A 19,636-nucleotide genomic window follows, 5' to 3' on the forward strand; every position below is an offset into this window, starting at 1 on the left:
TTAGGATTCTGAGTCACAACTTTAAAAATCTTACTGAATTATAATCTCTAGTTAAAAAGACCCCAATCAGTTAAGAAAGTTAATAATACTGGAATTTCCGACCTAGTTTAGCTCTTATGTCCAGGTATAATACTGTTGTGTACATAACATAATACAGTTGCCAATATAAGCACTCTCTAGACATGCATGTGGGGCAAACTATCTCCTGTATTAGGCTTCATCTTTATTTCTAACTATAAAAAGACTTAAAAGTGCAAGATTTAACATAAATTATTCAAAGACTTCAGAGAATCACAAGGTTTGGAAAAGACCTTTGAGACTGAATCCAACCGCACCTGTACTCTACTAAACCATATCCCTGAGCACCTCATCTACCCATCTTTTACATACATCCAGGGTCAGTGACTCAACCACCTCGCTGGGCAGCCTGTTCCAATGGCCAATAACCCTTTTGGTGAAGAATTTCTTACTAATGTCTAATCCAAACCTGCTCTGGTGCAGCTTGAGTCCACTGCCCCTCATCCTATCATCTGTCGCTTCGGTGAAGAGACCAACACCCATCTCTCTACAACCTCCTTTCAGGTAACTGTAGGTGGTAATAAGGTTTTTCTCCTCAGCCTCCTCGTCCCCAGGCTAAACAACCCCAGCTCCCTCAGCTGCTCCTCTTGAGGTTTACTCTCCAGCCCCTTCACCAGCCTGGCTGCCCTTCTCTGGACACACTCCAGGACCTCAATGTCTTTCTTCTAGTGAGCGGCCCAAAACTGAACACAGTACTTGAGATGCAGCCTCACCCAATACTGAGTACAGGGGCACCAATCACTTCCCTGGACTTGCTGGCCACACTGTTTCTGATACAAGCCAAGATGCCATTGGCCTTCTTGGCCACCTGGGCACACTGCTGGCTCATATTCAGTCTGCAGTCAACCCACACCCCCAGGTCCTTCTCTGCCAGGCAGCTTTCCAGCCACTCTTCCCCAAGCCTGGGATGCTGCACGGTCAACCAGGCCATTGATAAAGACACTGAATGGAACTGGACCCAGGACTGAGCCTAACTAAAATAGGACTGAGGCATAATTAAAATAACCATTTTCAAACACACCCACCTCCCCCTCCTTTTTACAGCCAAATCAATGTCTAAACCCTTTCTAAAACATAGCATTCTTGGCATGAGCAACCTCTTGTGGAAACAAAATGAATTATAGCTTTTTGAAGGCAGTGCTTCTGACCCTCCCCGCCACTACTAACTCAATTAGGTATTTCCTTGTTCTGATGCTACCAGAACAAAAGCACATTGCTCTCTGTATTATTCAGTATTTCAGAATTTTTATCATATAATTTTTAAGTTGTGTGCTATCTTCCAAGTTGTTCCTCTAATTCTCATTCATTCTGTAACCCAGATGTAATTTTTAGATCTTTTGCCACAGCAAGGTGAGGCAGAATTTTTTAGTGGACAATACAAAAGCAAACAGATTTTCTTCTTGGCAAAGAAGTTACCCAGGAGTGATTTACTGTGTCAACCCTATAAAAATCTTTAAAAATGCTGCAATAAAATTGTTGGCATTATAGTTTCTTTGCCAAGAATACTTTCTAATGATTCACCTATAGGTAGCACCAATATAATATGGCATTAACTTACTTGAGGCCTTCCTGCTCTCCCAATCATTTGCAGAATATCAGTTTCACTGTACTCTTGAAACACTCCTCCAACATAGTGCATTGTGGATTTTATAACCACCAGATGTGCAGGTAGATTGACTCCCATAGCTAAGGTGCTAGTAGTAACTGCATCAGATTAAAGTATATTGATTGCAAGATGAATACCACTAGAATGTCTAGCAGACATGAAACAAGCAGCAAGTGACTAACTCTTGATTTGTAAGAGCTCTTATTTTCTAGTGATGTCAGTGGGAATTCTGCACCACAAAATTAGATGTAGATTAGAGACATGTATCTGCTTAGCAATTTCTGCGTATTGCATCAATATTCATTTATGATCAATTATTCTTTAACACATTACACGCCAGATATTTTTATTTTAAAGTTCCTTAACATTTGGAGGTAATCCAGAATCCAATCCATACAACACACACTGAAGAAACACTATTCATATTTCTTCATGGAAAGATATTAGAATATTGCCATGACTTCATCTTGCTTTGTGGTGAACAATATGTTTAAGATTTTTTTTGGTTTTTAAGTGAACAGTTATTAGCATTGCTTACAGTCATGGTACCAAACCAGAATTACCACCAAAACTATCATAATAGTTTACCAATACATACTCTCACTGAGAAAACACTAGTCAAGTTTATGGCAAATTATACTCATGTTTTCTAATTCAATTTTTCTAACAGGAGATGAATGTTGAAACTGAACGTTGAACAGAAATTGAATATTGAAAACAACCTACACAGGCCAACTGATACAACTATTCTACTAGGAAAACAAAGTATCAATGGATTTTCCAACCCTTTTTCGAAACAAAGGGAGAACTATAATTAATTATTATAGGTGAAGAATATAAGAATCTTATTGAAAGGCATAACCACATCATCTTGCCAGAATGTTATTGTTTTTCATGTTGTGATGGTGTGCAAAACTGGAAGTTTTCAAAAAGAAAGTTGCAAAGAAAAGTTACTTATTGCTGCAATCTGAGCTTCCGTCCATGTGTACATGTGCATACGTATGAACACAAACACACTGTGAGTATACACACTCTATCTGAACACCAAAGGACTTTTCCCCTTTGCAGTATCTGTGAAAGATTTGTGAAAACCCTACCCCCCATCAGGCACACAGACATATAAAGCAGAATATGCTCCATACCCCCTTAGTTTCCTCTCAGTTGTAGAAATGTTATTCCAGCATCTCAGGTGGTTCTGAGATATTCATACAGTCTATAAATTTCAAAGGAATCAAGTACCAACAAGCAACTTGGCACTGTTTCAGAAGTAGTCCACATGTACATTCACACTGTGCTCAGCTGTGGCAAGTGTCTCAAAGTTATTTTTGCAAAGAACAACCACAGTTTCCTGAGACTTCAGACGTTGCTCTACTGTTGGCAAACCCATACACAGTGCACCAGGCAGTCAAAATACTGATTTAGATAGGGTGCAGAGACCTTTTACTACTGCAGACACTGCAGCTCTACCAAGGTTGCTAGATCACAGTAAGGGTATCTACCTTAACATTTTCTTAGTGAGTCCCAACCATTGTATGGGGAAGAAAAAAAACAATCCATGAATTTTTCAGTGTTGTACATAAACCTCACAGACAATTCCCCATAGGGTCTAAATTTTTTTTTAAAGCAAGAGAAAGCCTGGATGAAATGATACCATCGCATCTCAACAGATGCCTTCTCATTTCAGGTAACAGCAAATAGAGTATTTAGAAACCTTACACCTGAGTTTGAAAATAGTATCCTGGCCATCTAAGAAGCATAAACGTAACAGATTACCTTCAGGGAAGCCACTGCTTCAAAGGACACAAAGAAAGCAACCATCATACGAACTCTGAGGAAAGACACACTAGCAGAGAGTTCCACGGACAGACCTAGACAGACAGATGAGGGAGGATGACCTCCATGTATAATGAAAAGCAGAAAAAGTTCTATGGTCTCTAGTAACAGTGTGTATGTATACTCACAGGGTAAAAGTGCATGTGAAACACAAACACATCTTTATCTGCATTTCACAAGCTAATTCCAAAGGTTAAACAAGCTGCAGAATCATAAAATGTTACCACTTGTAAAGGGCAATCTTCTCAGGAGATATTAACATAATTTTGTCTTTCAAAGTTAAATTTACTTACAAAGTACTGGTAAGTCTCCTACAGTAAACGCTCCTTCAATTATTTTTCTGTCAGATATCTCCATACCCGCATGATGATAAGCCACACCGTACATTAAAAGATCTGATAATGAAATAATTATATTCATCACTTGACTAAATTTACTCATGCACATATTCATTCAAAGAGCAGAGTAGTAGTAGGTTATTTACCTCTCAGTTTGGAATCCTTCAATGAATTTGCAGACCTCTGTAATCTATGCAACACACACACAAAAAAATCAGAATAGAAAACAGGTTCTCTGACATAAATGGAATATACAAAACTGCGAGTATGTTTTTCAGATACAAAAATAAAGCTTCACATGAAAACAGATACAGAATCTCCCCATTAAGGTTGTAAGATGTATTCCTTGATGTGTACACTTTTTCATACTTTCCCACAGTTCTACTGCTTTTTAAGGATGTTGTGAGTTTTCAACTATGCATTAGACTATCAAAAAGATTGTCCTGGTTTCAGCTAGGATGGAGTTAATTTCTTTTCTAATAGTGGATGGAACGTTTGGGAGTCAGGATGAGAGCAGTGCTGATAGCACCCTGATGTTTCTAGTTGTTGCCAAGCAATCAAGGACTTTTCAGTTGTTCATATTTCCCTACTAACGAGAAGGGAGGGGACACAGCCAGGACAGGTGACCTGAACTGGCCATAGGGGATATTCCATGCCAATTACGTCATGCTCAGCATAAAAGGAGGGGGTGGGGGGGCGGGGCGGGCTGGTTGGACGAGGAGCATCAGGCGGCTGCAGGATGCGCGGTTTTGAGGACGGTCCGGGTTTTCGGGACGGCTCTGGGCGGCCTGAGTTGTGTGGTTCAGTGAGAAACTGCATTGTGTATCACCAGTTTCTTGTATTTTGCTATAAACTCCTGTTATCATTGTTATAGCTATCTTTCTGTTATTCTGGTAAACTATCCTTATCCCAACCCGCGAGCTTTTGATTCCTTGGTTTTGTTTTTTTCTCCTTTTCCTTCCCTCTCGGTGACCCCCATCTTCCCCCCTTCCCCCCCCACCCCTGCTTTAAAAAACCAGCGACTGCGTGGTGCTCGGATCTCAGCTGGGGCAAAACCACGACAAGGACATAGTCCTAAATTAACTTTAAAAATATGCATTCTTTGGATATTTTCAACAACCACCACCTTTCCCATCTTCGCAGAGGAAGCAGACTCTCTGTTGCAGCCATTGCAGCTTCTCCAGCCCAGTCATCTTTCTAAATGATGACCTACAATCTAGATGCAGATTTGTTTAGATGCAAAGACAACCATGTTTAAGGTCCAAAATCAGGCAGTACCTTCTGCAGCTGCCATAACAAGGCAACCCTGATGTAGGCAATCACTAATACAGCGCTGTATTTATTAAAGGTATCTGATAACACAAAAACTTATGGTTTCATTTAAAACTCTAGTAAGACCACATTCAATTCAAGCATTCATATACCTTATCTTTTCACGACAAGGACATACAGGTCATTAGGTAATAACGTTTTTATGTTCAGAAAGCAGCTTTTAGAAACAAGCTAATCTTTGTGAAAAGTACCCTAAACATCTAAGCAGCAAATAAAACTTCCCAAGAGCAATTTACAAAGAAATATCAATTGTCAGGATGACTTTGTTGCATTCATCTGCTAGAAACTGTATCAGCTCAGTAGTTTCCTTCACAGATGCCACAGGTTTACCAAAACACATACTTATTAACTCAAACATAAAAATACCTTTGTTTCTGTTCCATACTCAGTAGAAATTTAGCATCTTTTGCAAGAACAGAAGCAGCCTGCTGTACTCCTTTCCTTGTGGCACAAAACTATAAATAAGAAAATATTTTTTGAAGCAACACTTTTAAGAAAGAAGGAATTGAAATGTTATAGAAAAAAAAGCCGTTGTACCACAAGCGCTGGTTTTTGTTCCGAGTATGTCTGTATAATACTAGCTATCTTGTAGTTAAGGGTTAAGTCAAATTTGAATTCTGTCTGATTGTCACTGCAAGGAAAACCAAGAACAATTTTGCGTAGCTTCACTGGTCGTTGGTCCTCGTCTATTTTGAGACATACAGCAGGCATCTTATTATCTGAAAGCCATTCTGCAATCTTTAAAAAAGAAGAAATAGAACAGAAATAACTCCTGCTTTTAATCATGCTCTGCTCTAGCTGCATCACACTAATTAATTTACCTTTTGTTACATGTAAAACTATTAACACATTTGACATTGCTTTTATCATTAAAATCACAGGTGAAGATCCGTTTTCTACAGGACAATATAACTCAGATTGAAATCTCAAGTCTGTTGTGATTTGTATTATTTAGAGACAAAAATCACCAACAGAAATCTTGAAACTGAAGCATGTCCATAGCTGCCCAATAGTTCCATAGGTCATTTGTTACATTAACATCAACCTCGCAGCTATCTTCAGATGACAGCCTCACAATGACAACTTTGTTATCAATCTGAATTCTTATCTTAAGGCAAATTCTATAAAATACAACATGTTACTTAAAATGCAGTTAAATGCAATTCTTACATCTTCAGCATTTGGAATTGTTGCAGAAACAGCTACAAATCTCAAGGGAGGAACAGTGTCATGATTCTCTAAAAGACGCCAAAGAGAAGACTGAACAGTCTTCATCCGACTGACTACAACTTCGAATGTTGCGCCGCGGCTTTCATCCTTTACAACATGCACCTATCAGGAATTAAATTATAGATATGCTACATATTTCTCCAGTTACAATCTATATATGTGTTAAATAGATGTTATATTTTCTAAATTTCCTTTTATCTTCAAGAACAAAACCACTGCATATAAACCATTACTTTTCTTACCTCATCAATGAGAAACAATCGTACAAGCTGGACTATAGAGTTGTCTCTCCACCTTCTAGTCATGCTATCCCATTTTTCCTAGGAGAAAAAAAATCAACACAAAAACCCAAGAGAAAGTGAAAGATGGCTTAAAGGCCAACATATGCCAGAAGTACAGTACAGGCAGACATGCCTAAACTTTAATAAAACTTGAAATAAAATCAGTTAAATTAATTCAAGCTCATGCCATGTCTGTTTCAGCTGGCACATTATTGTAATACTAACTTGTTCATGTGCTGACACTATGCACAGCAGCATGCTGGCAAGCATAAGGATCATAACTTTTTTTAATCAAAAAAACAGTCCTAGTATCAGACAATTATTAAACTACTAATGTCTGCTTATTCTATTTTTTGGTAAGAATCTGGATTGAAACCTACAGGTGTAGTGATAATAATATCAGCATGATGTATTTCAAATAAATCATCCATCACTGTATCTCCTGTCAGTTCCTTGCAGCTGAGTCCTATAGGTCCAAATTTTTCTTTCCAATCATCAAAACGCTGACTGCATAGAGCTTTTATTGGAGCCACTAAAAATTATACAAAATAATTAAGGTTATGTCAAGAAAACCAAATCTTCAACTGTATTGCTAAAGATGCTAAATACATACATTTTTAAGATGCCTTATTGAATTTGTTGTCAGTAATTTTCAGCTTTGCTCCCAGAACCATAAAATGTGTAACTGGTATTATTATCTTTATTATCCTATTCCATGTGCACAGATCTATGCTGAGCTTTGAGGCCCAGTTCTTTCCTATCAGCAATCAGAAACAGAACCCTTTAATTAAGGTTATTTACAGTCTCTCTTAATCATGATTTTTTTCCTCAAGTCCACATGGAAACAATCATTCAGATATTAAAGGTTTTCTCATGGACAAAAGAAAACACAGGGAACACATCTCTTCTAGTGGAAGATCATAAAAATACCAACCTTTTTGCAGATACAAAAGGGGTTATAAATGAGAACTATCCAGGAGAAAGAGATAGAATACCAGAAGCTGTTAAAATCTAAACCAAATGTACAGTTAAGAGTAGTCAGGGTCATATGGAGCAGCTAACATGGCAAGTGGCAGTTCTGATGCTGGTCCTCACGAACAGACTCCTAAACCAATGTAATTCTTAACTTCCCAATACATGCAAGTCTATATTGGATAGGTAATCTAGATGGAAAATGCAGCGATTTAAGTGAAAAAAATTACTGATCTACTCATGATCCAAAAAAAAGCAGTAGTAAAATAATTATTACAGTGATTACAATCTAGGCTATTTACAGCCACTGGAATATGAACCATTTATGTCTATCAGCTGACAAGTGATCTTTAAGGTGAAGAGATTTAAAGAAAAAGGTTATGCTTCAAAAAGAAGGGTAAAATCACCTAAGCCTATCTGTGGCCTGTAAAGCAGGGGAAATCAAAAAATTTAGCTTCAGAAAACTCATTAAACCACCAGCAAGTAAATCACAAAACTGCAAAAGTTATCATCTTTTGCTCTGTAAGAATGCAAGAAGCTACTGACAGCTACCAGAACTTCAGTCACTGATCCTGAGCAAATGTTAAAGCCACTGGGAAACAACTCTACTTTACACAACTACAGCAATTCACATACATTGGGCTACTGGTGAATCAGGTAACAGAGCATGCTCTGGCAGTATGCAATCTGATTAACACTTCTGTTCCAACATTTGGGAAACTGATATATCTCCTTCTCCATCACTGTCCAATCTGGAAAGGTCAGCAGAGCTAGTTCTGCCAGCAGTTAACTGCTTCCTTACTGAAAGTTCCAACCAGACAACTTTTACCAATTCTCTGAAGGCAATGAAAAACTTTACAGTACACTGAAACGCTCCCCCTCAGTCCCGTCAGAGAAACAGTACCTGTTTATGAAAAATCTGTTTACAATACACAGCAAGCTCTAAATCAACACTCTACTTATTGTAAGAATTTGAACACATTGGAATGTAAAACCAATAATAATTAGGCTGAAAGCTTTGTAAGTTTTAAGATTAACTATTAACAGCAAGACTGACAAATATATCATTGTATGAATTAAAACTGGGAGAAAACCACCAATTTAATCTGATTTACATGATATGAATTTAATTATCCAGGAAGCAAAAGAAGTGTAATTGTTGTAACTATCTTCAAGTACTTTCATTAGTTCTTATACAACAGATCAATTAAACTCATGAAAATCATAGCTCTCTTGCCTCTGAACTATTAGACAGATGGCAACAGTTCCATGCCAGGTAAATGAATATTGGAAAATTGGATCCTCGTGTCAGAGCAACAGACAGGCATACAAAACTACTGCATGATTTCTGTCTCTGCCACTAAGAATTTGTTTTAGCTTCCTTTGCTTCCTTCTTCCCTTTTTGCATATATCTTGCCTTCTTAGAAAAAAAAACCTCTTTATAAGATTTTTTAAATTTTTATTTGTATAGGCTATGCTGAACATTGCGATTAGATGGTGCTGTTGAATACAAATAATAGATACAATGGTATCACAAATAAACCAACCCTAAAAGAAGTAACTTTTTAAAAAATGTCATAAATCACAATTTCTTAACATATTTAATGTCAGTATTATTAAAGCACTCTCTCCAGATGTCCATAGCTACAGAATGAGATTTTCTACCACTGTTACCAAAATGTTTAAAGCTGTGTAATACTTACTATAAACAACTTTAACATTTAACCAAGGAAGTGGGGCTTCCATGAGTAATCTGGTAATAGCAAGCTCGAACATTACAGTTTTTCCAGAGCCAGTTGGAGCACAAATCACAAAATTCCTATCTGTATAAAGAAGCTAGGAAAGAATTGCAAAGTAGTAAATATAACACAACTATCCCTTGTACATATTAATACATTCCAAATGCATTGTCTGGGGAAAAATGACACAAGGAAAGTATTATTAATAGATATATGCAGTCCTCTAAAGAATTTTGTATTAGATGTGATCTTTAAGTTACAGTGAAAAACCGAACATCATCTGCTATAGACCTGCCACAGAAATGTAGATGAGATACTGTCCATCTAAGGTTACTGTGTAATGAAGTCTCCCATTCTGTAACAAACAGAACATCTAGCCTGAGATGACATTAATACAGAATCACTGCAAATGTTCAACTGCAACCAAACACAGGTTCATCAGAAAGAGGTATTTTGTGCCCAAATTCAAAATGCAGTTTCTTTTCCTTCTGCAATTCAGTCTGCATGCAAGCTTCCAATATTGTTGAATATATATAATTTTAGTAGGAAGTTGTTTTCCATCATGATGAAAGTAGGTTTTGTATGACTATGTTTCCTTCCTTCCCCCCATTCCATCCTCCACCATTACAGGAGCCAGGTATGTCCATATAAGGTTTCCTCATTTTCCTCCAACCAGGTTAACTCTACTCATCTTCTTCCTCCCCAGTATCACTCACTCACCCACCCTCCCACTATGCACCATGCTCTACGCAGCTTCATTTCCTTCCTTCCCTCCCAACTCCTCAAGGATTCACCTACTGTCATTCTTTTTTCCTTTTCTTCTAGCTGTTAGTGCTCTAAATCTACGACTCTCAAGGGGTCACAAGGATGAATGGGAACCATGCAGTACTTGTAGTACATCTGTAACAATCACTGATAGTACTGCTGAACAGGAATTACTTGTGTTCTTTATCTACCATTCCCAGGTTTCCAATGCTCACAAAAATCAATGAAATATGAACACTGTAAAAATACAAAAATTTCCCTAATTTTTATTAAATAATCCTTTGTAATGTTCACTATCAACCAGAGAAATTATACTAAGTTGAATACGTACAACTCATTTCACTGAATTTCGCAAGTTTAGCCAATTAAAAACCTTCCCAAATCCCAAGATTATTATCTTATTAATATTCTGACTTGTTCTTTTAAAAACATGTCGTCTTACACATAGTGATAAACAAACCTTGTCCTTCCTGGTACCTTACAAACAATCTTATATTTAGGAGTACCAATACATGAGCCATTTCAGAAAAAAAAAAAAAAAACCCAAAAATTAAAACAAACCAAACCACCTACTGCCCTGAGAACTCCGTTTTTGCAACTTTCATGAAAGTAAATCTTGCTTACAGCTATGGTTTCCCATTATTCTAGGAACAAAGAGTCACATAACATTATTTTACAGGCCAATATGATGTATAATTCTCATGAGAAAATAAATGCAAACTTGGAAGTAAGTAAAAATACCCCAAATCCATGCATAAAACTAAAATGTAAGGAAAAAGGCAAAAATACAGTTAGCTCCCCATATAATTTAAATAAAAGATTATTCTGCTCATATAAGCACAATTCATAAAACCTTCTCGTTATAAAACTTTACTTAGTAGTTAAGAAATACAAACAAAACCACTTGCAACACCAAAAGTAATTTTAAAAGCATGCCTACAAATGTTTGTGAATGACACTAGGATTTCCCCTAGGGCTAAATAAAAATTTCACATGCTCTGTTAAGACTTCAATGGAACTTGTATCTCTTCTCTGCATTATCTATAATACAATCTTTCTCAAATTAGCTGCTTTAAAAATGTTTCAGGTTTTAAAGAAAGAGCATAGTTGATAAAAAAAAGGCGTGGACAAACGTAATTTCTCCAAAAAGACAGCTTTCTCTGGAGTACTTCTTAATCTCCTGTGAAAATAGTTTAAAAAATATTACTAATCAAGCTGTATGCATAAATATACACACAATTCACACCGTCACACAGATGTATTTAAAACTGAGAAAAACATTTTGAAAAGTGCTTCTGGTCTCTTCTCGTAGGTAAGTACAACTCTGCTCAATTATTGCAGAAAGAGGGTTCTAGATATATTACAGATTTTAAGTATGGAATATCAAAGTATCATTTAAATGTATCTGCAAAGTACTACTTGCAGCTGCAGCTAATGGTCCATACTTACATCATCCAAAGCTTTAGACTGTGCATAGTTAAAATATGGGAAGTCCTTAAAAATACTTCTAAATTGGGTTGCTTGATAGCATTAAGGAATTGAAAGCAACTAAGTGAAAATCAAAAAAATTATTTTAGAACTGTATATGCATCTTTCTTGTCATTTAAATGCAAATATGCAACATTCTTTCCCTGACATAGGCTTGAACAAATATCAAAGTAAACTATTAAATGATTTGGTAGATTTATTTGGACTCTTGTGCCATACGTTCCATTCTGCCAAAAAACCTCTACCTATTCAAGAGGTCTCAGGATTATACCACTAATCAAGAATTTCTCCCCTGCAATAAGCTTCATGGGATGGTATACAGTTATGGAATGTGAAACCACAAGGGACAAAAGCTTTATTCTACATTGCAAACCAGATACAAAAGCATCAAAGCGCTGCTGTTAGCGTATCTACAGTGCAAAGGTCCCATTATATTTGTAATCTAACACCAATTAATTAGCATAATTTTTGTCTGTCCAGTCGTAACAATAGCAAAGAAACTGATCTACAATCTCTTGTAATAGCATTGTGTATTCTTCAGACAACATCATTCTGATCTACAATGAGTGAAATGAAAGAGAATATTGTTACATTACAAATCCAAATGAGCAAGCCAATCTTTGTCTGGACTTGCACTGAAGCCACACAAACAGACTAACTGTAACCACCTGATAGGCTGAGGATGCACACACAGTCAGATGTAACACCAGCAGTAACGAGAACAATGAATTGCTGAGGCTTCAGGTTGATGTTACATTAAAAGACTAAATAAAGAGGAAAAGAAAGTACTAAAACAAGACATAAAAGTTGTTAAATATATACATTAAAAATGGGTAAAGATAAGCAAGTAATATTAGACTAAAGAAAATTAAGGATTTTTATTTTAAAAGCTTCTCTAACATACTATCTCTCTAAATTTAGTTATCTATTTTCAAAATGCAGAACACTATCTGCAATTGGCAACATCAGAACAAGTGAGTCCTTTCTTGGTTTTGGAAAGGATGACATTTCTTAAAGCTATTCACATGAATTTAAGTTGCACAAATTTAGATATTTCCTCTTCCTGATATTTAACCTGCCATTTGCCAGGTTACTACAAACAAAATGTTGAAAAGACAGTGTATTTAAAAAAAAAAAGTTTGACATATATAGATGGATGGTTAATTATGATATTGGTTCAAGGCAGGGGCAAGGAGGAAATTTATTGTAAAATCTGCCTAAAGAATGGACATATACTTTATGTACACTACAACATAAATACAGCAATATAAGGAATATTTGAAGTTTATTTTCCTCTGATAAAATGGGACAAAGATTATTTCCTAAAGAGTAACTCACTTTTATTTAAGGTGCATGGGAATATATACCTGTATGTGTCTTTCCATATCAAATCTGGCCTGAAATACATATTATGCAAACTAAAAATTTCACATTTTAAAATAAACAGTTTTGACCATAAAATTTGATACACAAATTTATTTCAAACATTCAATTAATGCTCTGAGTTATCCTCTTTTCATTCTATCGGAAGTCCAAATGGTAAACATCTGTTCATCATTTGATTCTGAGAATTACATTACAAATCAAAACTATGAGTCTAATTTATGAGATACAGGAAAGGATACGTATTTCCGTAACAGCCCTCAAAATTTCCAATTGTCTTCCTGTAGTTCCTAGAGAAATAAAATAAATTTATAAAACCAGATCTGTTTTCAACCAATAACCGTGCAAAATATCATCCTGACCCCAAGCTATGTGTTCTGTGAGAAGCATCAAGGCTTTAAGGTTCAGGTGATACAGAGGAGCTAATAGGATAGGACAGGGATGTCACAAGCTGACCATTTGAAAGGACTAACTTGGCCCTTTGCTGCACAATCTCTATCTCTGTTTAAGGATGTCTTGCCTGTACCAAAGGCTCAGAACTTGATGCAGTATCTAGACATGGTCTCAAAAGTGTCAGGAAGGGGAAAAATCACTTCCCATCTTTATTCCTTGTAACAAAGCCCAGGATGCTGTCCCTTCAGTACTGCTGGGACACACTGCTCTCTCATGTTCAACATGCTCTTTACCAGACCCCAGGCACTTTCTGCAGAGCTGCCCCTAACCCGTCCATCCCAGGGGAACCCCAGGGTTGTTCTTCCTTCCCCGTGGCAGGATTTTGCATTGGTTTCTGCTGAATTTTATGAGATGCCCCACAGCCCCCTCCTCCAGGACAAACCCCTTCAGTACTCTGCTTCTGGCAGGCATGTGGGCAGAGTGCAACCCATTAACCACCAACCAACCTCAAACCTGAGTATCCAAACATTTTTTTTTACCCATGCAGCTGTCCATCAATTCCTAATGTCCTGTCTTGACTATAAAAATGTTGTGAAAGACAGTATTTATCATCTGTTCTGGGATTCTATGAAAAGCCTTGCAGAAATCAAAGTCAGTGACATCCATTGCTCTCCCCTCATCTACAAAACTAGTCACCATTCCTCAAGAAGGCAACCAGAATTCCATTCCTGCCCAGCCTCCAAAATCCCATCCTATGCCACAGCTCTGTCCTACAGTTTTCTGCTACAGTTATTTTTCTATTCTGTATTTCTGCAGCAGTTAGCCAGGTACACTCCACAGATGCAGTAAGTCCCTGTCCCGCAATGCTTAAAATCTAGAAATAAACCACATGTATTTCAAAGTTATTAAAAAAACCCCACAAAAATATTTTCCTAAACAACCATTTAATAAAATTCTCACCACTCTTCTCCCTTTTCCACATTGTAGAAATATATTTTAAAATAGGAACAAAAATACAAGTATGAGCCACATCACAAACAACCTTTCAATTCTGATTTCTGTTTTCAAATGAAGATGAGACTACTTGCCACATGAAGGACGAGACTGCTTCTTTTCAAATTGTTTAGGGGACTGATTTGAAGTGACATTTTCAAAAAAGGCTTACATGACCTGGCACTTTTGAAAATGTGCCTCTTCTTCCTAAGTTTTTTACCCAGCTTACATTAAACAACAATGCCATTAAATTCCATAGAATTTCAGTGTCTTCTATCAAGTTTAGCCAATTATATCACCTTGAGCTGGTGGGAAAGTGTTCTGCACTCTCGTATCAATTATTATTATTATATACCACAGACAGAGGACTATTTTTCTTGAAATAGTGATAATAATTACCTGTCACATCCAGAATTTCTGAAGCATTAGAAAGTGATTTCATTTTGATTCCGTTTTTAGACACAGTCTCCCCATCATTTACCCTATGCAGAGTAAAATCTGAGTCTTTAGTTATGGGAGCATGATGATTACTTCTCCAGAAACCTTCTTTTCTCACTTCTATGTTTTCACTTGTATTTAAGTAAGCATCAATTTCTTTCACATCCATAGAACTATCCTTAAATTCTGTATTGCTGTACATATGACCAGACATTTTAAATAATCTGCAAAAGATCCAGGATTTTCATTAGTTTGTTGTAATGTTACACAGTTTCTCTAATATTTGTTAAATGTGTATGTTTGCAGTAAGATACAATCATAAGGAAACAAAATTAGCTACCAACTTTTATCTGTCACTCTTCTACCTGCAGAAGATTCCTTTCATTTTAACTTTACTTTTATTCCAGAAAGAACCTGAAAGAATAAATTGCTTGTCCAGATACTCTGCTATTTGGATTCACAACATAAGTGCCAATTTCTGCATAATTAAAAACAACAGAGACATAAAGGTTCTGAGGAATGAAAAGACCTGGGCAAAGGAGTTTCTCTGTAAAACCCCACCTAGGCAGCACTGAAATCACTTTGAGAACTGCCCAAAGAAATCCTGTCTGGGTGACCTCTGCTCTGAAAAACAAGTGATCTTAAGTCTTCCTGCTCTTTACCATGTGGATAATTGTGTTTTGAAAAACCTTTATTATCTAATAATTCCTTTAAAATTAAAGCAACAAATGTCATACCTTACTTTTCTTATCAAAGAAGCTGAGCTCAGGACACATTTACTTACAGTACTAAAACATCATCAAAAGGAAACGTGTTTCTTCCTTAAAAAATAATTGCTATCTGGAGCCCTGTTAAAGTACCTTCAATTGAGGGATCAAAACTCTGCTTTTAGCAAATCTATCTAAAATAATGATTCTGATAGCTGATAAATTATCATAATTAAATAGACACATACCTTTTTCTTAATGTTGAATGGCCACTCTCATCACCACTGCTTTCTGGAAAATTACTTAATATTTTATTTTGTGAAGAATTTGCAACAGGTTGCTGAGAAAGCTCTATTTCTGTCTTACATTTATCTTGGTCAGATGAGAGAAACAATGAAACCATTTTCAGGTTTTCACGAGGAACATTTATTTTTTCTCTTTCTCCTACACTTAATTGGAGCACTTGTTTCTCAGAGGCTATGCCAAAATGAACAGGTGCTGATGATTTATCATTTCCTTCCTCAGTGTTACTCTTACATTGTTGTATAAGCTTCTGGTGCTTTCTCTCCCCTATAAAACCCAATAAATTATTATTTCTATTAATATTCATATTCATACTCATTTTATTAAATCCTACACACAGGATAATAAAAAATCACATATACTATATGAACTACTATTTCTATCTTATTTCAAGAACTTTGGTGTAGACTTTATGACTCATGCCAATGAATGTAATGCATCTGTTGTCACTTAAAAAGTTTAAAAAATAAGGTCACCTTCTATGTTTCCTATACAAATGAATGGTGCAAAACTATTACTCCTCAGAACTACAAAGTAGTTTGGAAGCTGGAAGCTCTTTATCCTGTCCCAGAATAAGGACAGTCTTTAAAAAAAATGACTCAATGACCAAGCTTGGTATTCCTATTACAAACAGCTGTGAGACAAACCTTGCAATCTCAACAGTCAAGTTTGTAACGATGTCAGTGACAGGCTGTTTTCATAGTAATCTTGGTTAATTATCACATTTTTCAGGGTTAGTTCTCAGTATGATCAGTGTCCTGATCTGACTGACCATACAAGTGTAGCTGTCAGCAGAAGGAAGGCGAGAGCACAAGTGACTGACTGCAGCAAGATTACAGAACAGCTCCATTCCACAGACTATTAATTTCTGTATTATTGATCTTGAAACTTAAAATTACAATGGCCTGTTTGTGATGTAACCACAACAGTTCTAATTCCACAAACAGCAGAAAGTTTATTTTAATGAGTAGTTCTTAGTGGAATTGCTCTTGCATAAAGTAGAAAAATTCTCCTGCAATCTTAACAATAAAATTTCTAAATAGAGAAAATCGTAAGTTGGAAGAGCAGCTAAGAAATGCAGCTGTCAGAAATAAAGCAACTGAATTCTTTAAATTTCCTTAAGGCAATCCTGTATTCTTAGATGGGAGGAATACTCCACTTAACAGCCATACCCAAACTGGCCTCCTGAATAGCAATCTGAAAAAACACCCTGAAAGGGAAGAAGAAAGTTAGGTTCACATAAACTGTGTTCTTTGGGTGGGAGACAGGTCATCAGGTCCATGTGTTGTGTTATGTTCCTACACCTCTTCTCACTGTGTTATGATGCTTCATGGAACAATGTGGAACAGCTGAAATTTTGATCGTACTTCTTACCTCGCTCACCTCTTCACAATAAACTTGTAGCCTGGATATGCCCAAAGAAGGCTGCTAATACTCCCAACAAAGGTAAACGCATGACTCTCAACTAAAATACATTATTTGGCTATATCTACGTATCTGGGATATCTTGTGTTTCACAGTATTTAAAGAGAAAGGAAGAATTATCTGTCAAGCTAACCATTTGTTAAGATATTCAAAATGAATGTCAAATATTATGATTCAGTGGGACTTGGCAGCATTAGGTTTACAGTTGGACTTAATGATCTTAAAGATCTTTTCCAACCTAATGATTCTATGATACAAAATTTTACCCATATGAGTGATGGCTGTGTTTTTTTCCAGTTCCCTCTGTAAGTCCTCTGCAGCTGGAATTTCAGCAATAGCTGGAGCAGGTGCAATACACCAAATCCTAGGCTCTTCATTTTCTGGAAGCCTATTTTTAACACACAAATATACGGTAAAAACATTCCTTAATAACTCTCCACTACATCTAGCTCAAAATTAATAATCATAAATATCCTAATGTTATTCCTACTAAGAAATACTCTTTAATTCATGTGATTTTTAATCACAGAAAATTTGAGAGGCAAAACTACTACTAACCGGTATTTCTCAAAACCCTAAGATACACCTGCATCATTCATACTTTAATATACCTGGAAAAACATTTCATAGTCCACGTTATGAACCTGGGAATTCCTAGCCCCTCATTTCTAATGGTAGACAGAAAATGGAGCTACAAAATAATTCCAGTGTAAAATAATCCAGAGTGTGGAAAAATCCTGGAAAACAATTATATATACATGTTTAGGAATAAGGATTTTACCTTTGTCTTGCATCTGGTCTTTCAAAAAATAAATTATCCAGTGAAAAGCTCATATCTGCAGAGTTGAACATTATTAGATCAAATGTGAAGTCTCTCAATCTACAAAAGGAAGCACAAAGAATTCTGAAAGTGAAATTGCTAGAATTTAAACTGTATAAGAAATATGTGATAAACAAAGGTTATTAGTGCTAATACTTAATTCCCATATTATTTTTGCTTTTAGAACTCTTACCTGAATCTTTAATTCTTCTTCAGAAAGAGACCCCCCAATAAAATGTTATTACTTATGACCAAAAAAAAAAAAAAATCTTACAGCGCAACACTTTAAACCACCTTTACTGAGTTTCCATTCTGATGGAAAAATGCAATCTGTTTTATGATTTGAACTTTCGCAAAATAAAATCATTACTATCTAACACCCCCACCCCAACAATTATTTTGGTTTACAAGCAAATCAGATTAATTTTTTTACACCTAGGTAAGCAAATTGCTTACCTAGATAATCGGACTATGAGCCCAACTCCTTAACATTTTTTCCTGAAACATCAAGAACAGAGAAATATTTTCTAAATTATTTATCATGTAACACAAGTTTTAAAAAGACTCCAGCTTGCTAAAATAGTTTTCATTTAGCAGCAACCTTAGGCATTAAGGTTTCTGTATTTGTCTGTACTGAAGTTTCACAGCTCTTAATTTTGTCTAAGTACAACTTTAAAAATTAAGTATCTCACTATAAAAGAGTAACACAGAAAGGATTTTATGAATAAAAAATGTTACATTCACCACAAGAAATTGTAAAATACCAAATACTGAGTTTGTAAAATTCAGTAAGAACTAAATTTGGTAATAAAATAAAGCAGCACAACTATCTCCTTTACCTGCAGAGACAAAGCAAAGGTGACTTTTTTGTACTCCAGCATCTCATTAGCAACATATAAAAAAAAAATATCTTTAGAGTGCTTTGCAAATAGGACTCAGGTTTATTTAATTACTGTATACTGTCAGCTGTGAATCACAATTTTAAAAAATCTTTTTCTTCTAAAGAAGCTGCAAAACTTCAAATGTTCCAGCGAAATGCTTCAAGTTTAAAACAGAAAACATTTCACAATACTGCCAGTATATAGAACATATAATCAAAACTGTCTGAACACAGGGAAGATAGCTTTTAGAACTTCAAACAAGAAATCTGTCAATGCCTCTTTTAAACTCCTTTTCAGAGTAGGTCTGAACAACACCTCTGCCAATTTCTGCCATTCCTTCACTGCCAGATTTTGCCACTTTTTCTTTCACGCTAATAAATCCAGAATTTAGAAATCACAGTAAAAAAAGTCCCCGAAACTAACTAAGTTGTTTAATTTTGGCATCATTCTTTCATATGCTTGCAATGTCAATAATCTATAGCAGGTGTTCTCAGGCTTTGGAATCAGTAGTGGCAGCAGAAAGTATCTGTCAGGAGTACTATCAACTTGTAGCTATCCAAGTAGTAATCATCTGTGTTAAGTGCTTATCCAGCTGAATAACCAGCACTCTGTCAGCTCCAAAGAGCTACAA

At 36.0% G+C, this 19,636-nt stretch overlaps 1 protein-coding gene across 1 annotated transcript in view; it reads right to left on the minus strand.

Annotated features, from left to right (window-relative positions):
- Nucleotides 1-18,156, minus strand: part of HFM1 (helicase for meiosis 1) — a gene marked incomplete at its 5' end in the record, with an annotated part of 38,807 nt that extends 20,651 nt beyond the window's left edge. The window contains 16 exon segments of the mRNA XM_084266267.1: nucleotides 1,637-1,782; nucleotides 3,811-3,912; nucleotides 4,002-4,045; nucleotides 5,554-5,642; nucleotides 5,725-5,925; nucleotides 6,358-6,519; nucleotides 6,608-6,640; nucleotides 6,642-6,737; nucleotides 7,079-7,230; nucleotides 9,374-9,506; nucleotides 11,624-11,694; nucleotides 13,288-13,335; nucleotides 14,831-15,093; nucleotides 15,825-16,146; nucleotides 17,571-17,692; nucleotides 18,086-18,156. Coding sequence (XP_084122393.1) covers nucleotides 1,637-1,782; nucleotides 3,811-3,912; nucleotides 4,002-4,045; nucleotides 5,554-5,642; nucleotides 5,725-5,925; nucleotides 6,358-6,519; nucleotides 6,608-6,640; nucleotides 6,642-6,737; nucleotides 7,079-7,230; nucleotides 9,374-9,506; nucleotides 11,624-11,694; nucleotides 13,288-13,335; nucleotides 14,831-15,093; nucleotides 15,825-16,146; nucleotides 17,571-17,692; nucleotides 18,086-18,156 — 2,055 coding nt within the window.
- Between the last annotated feature and the right edge of the window lie 1,480 nt (nucleotides 18,157-19,636).

Source organism: Gallinula chloropus, assembly GCF_964237585.1.
Source record: "Gallinula chloropus genome assembly, chromosome: 6".
Taxonomy (NCBI): Eukaryota; Metazoa; Chordata; class Aves; order Gruiformes; family Rallidae; genus Gallinula; species Gallinula chloropus.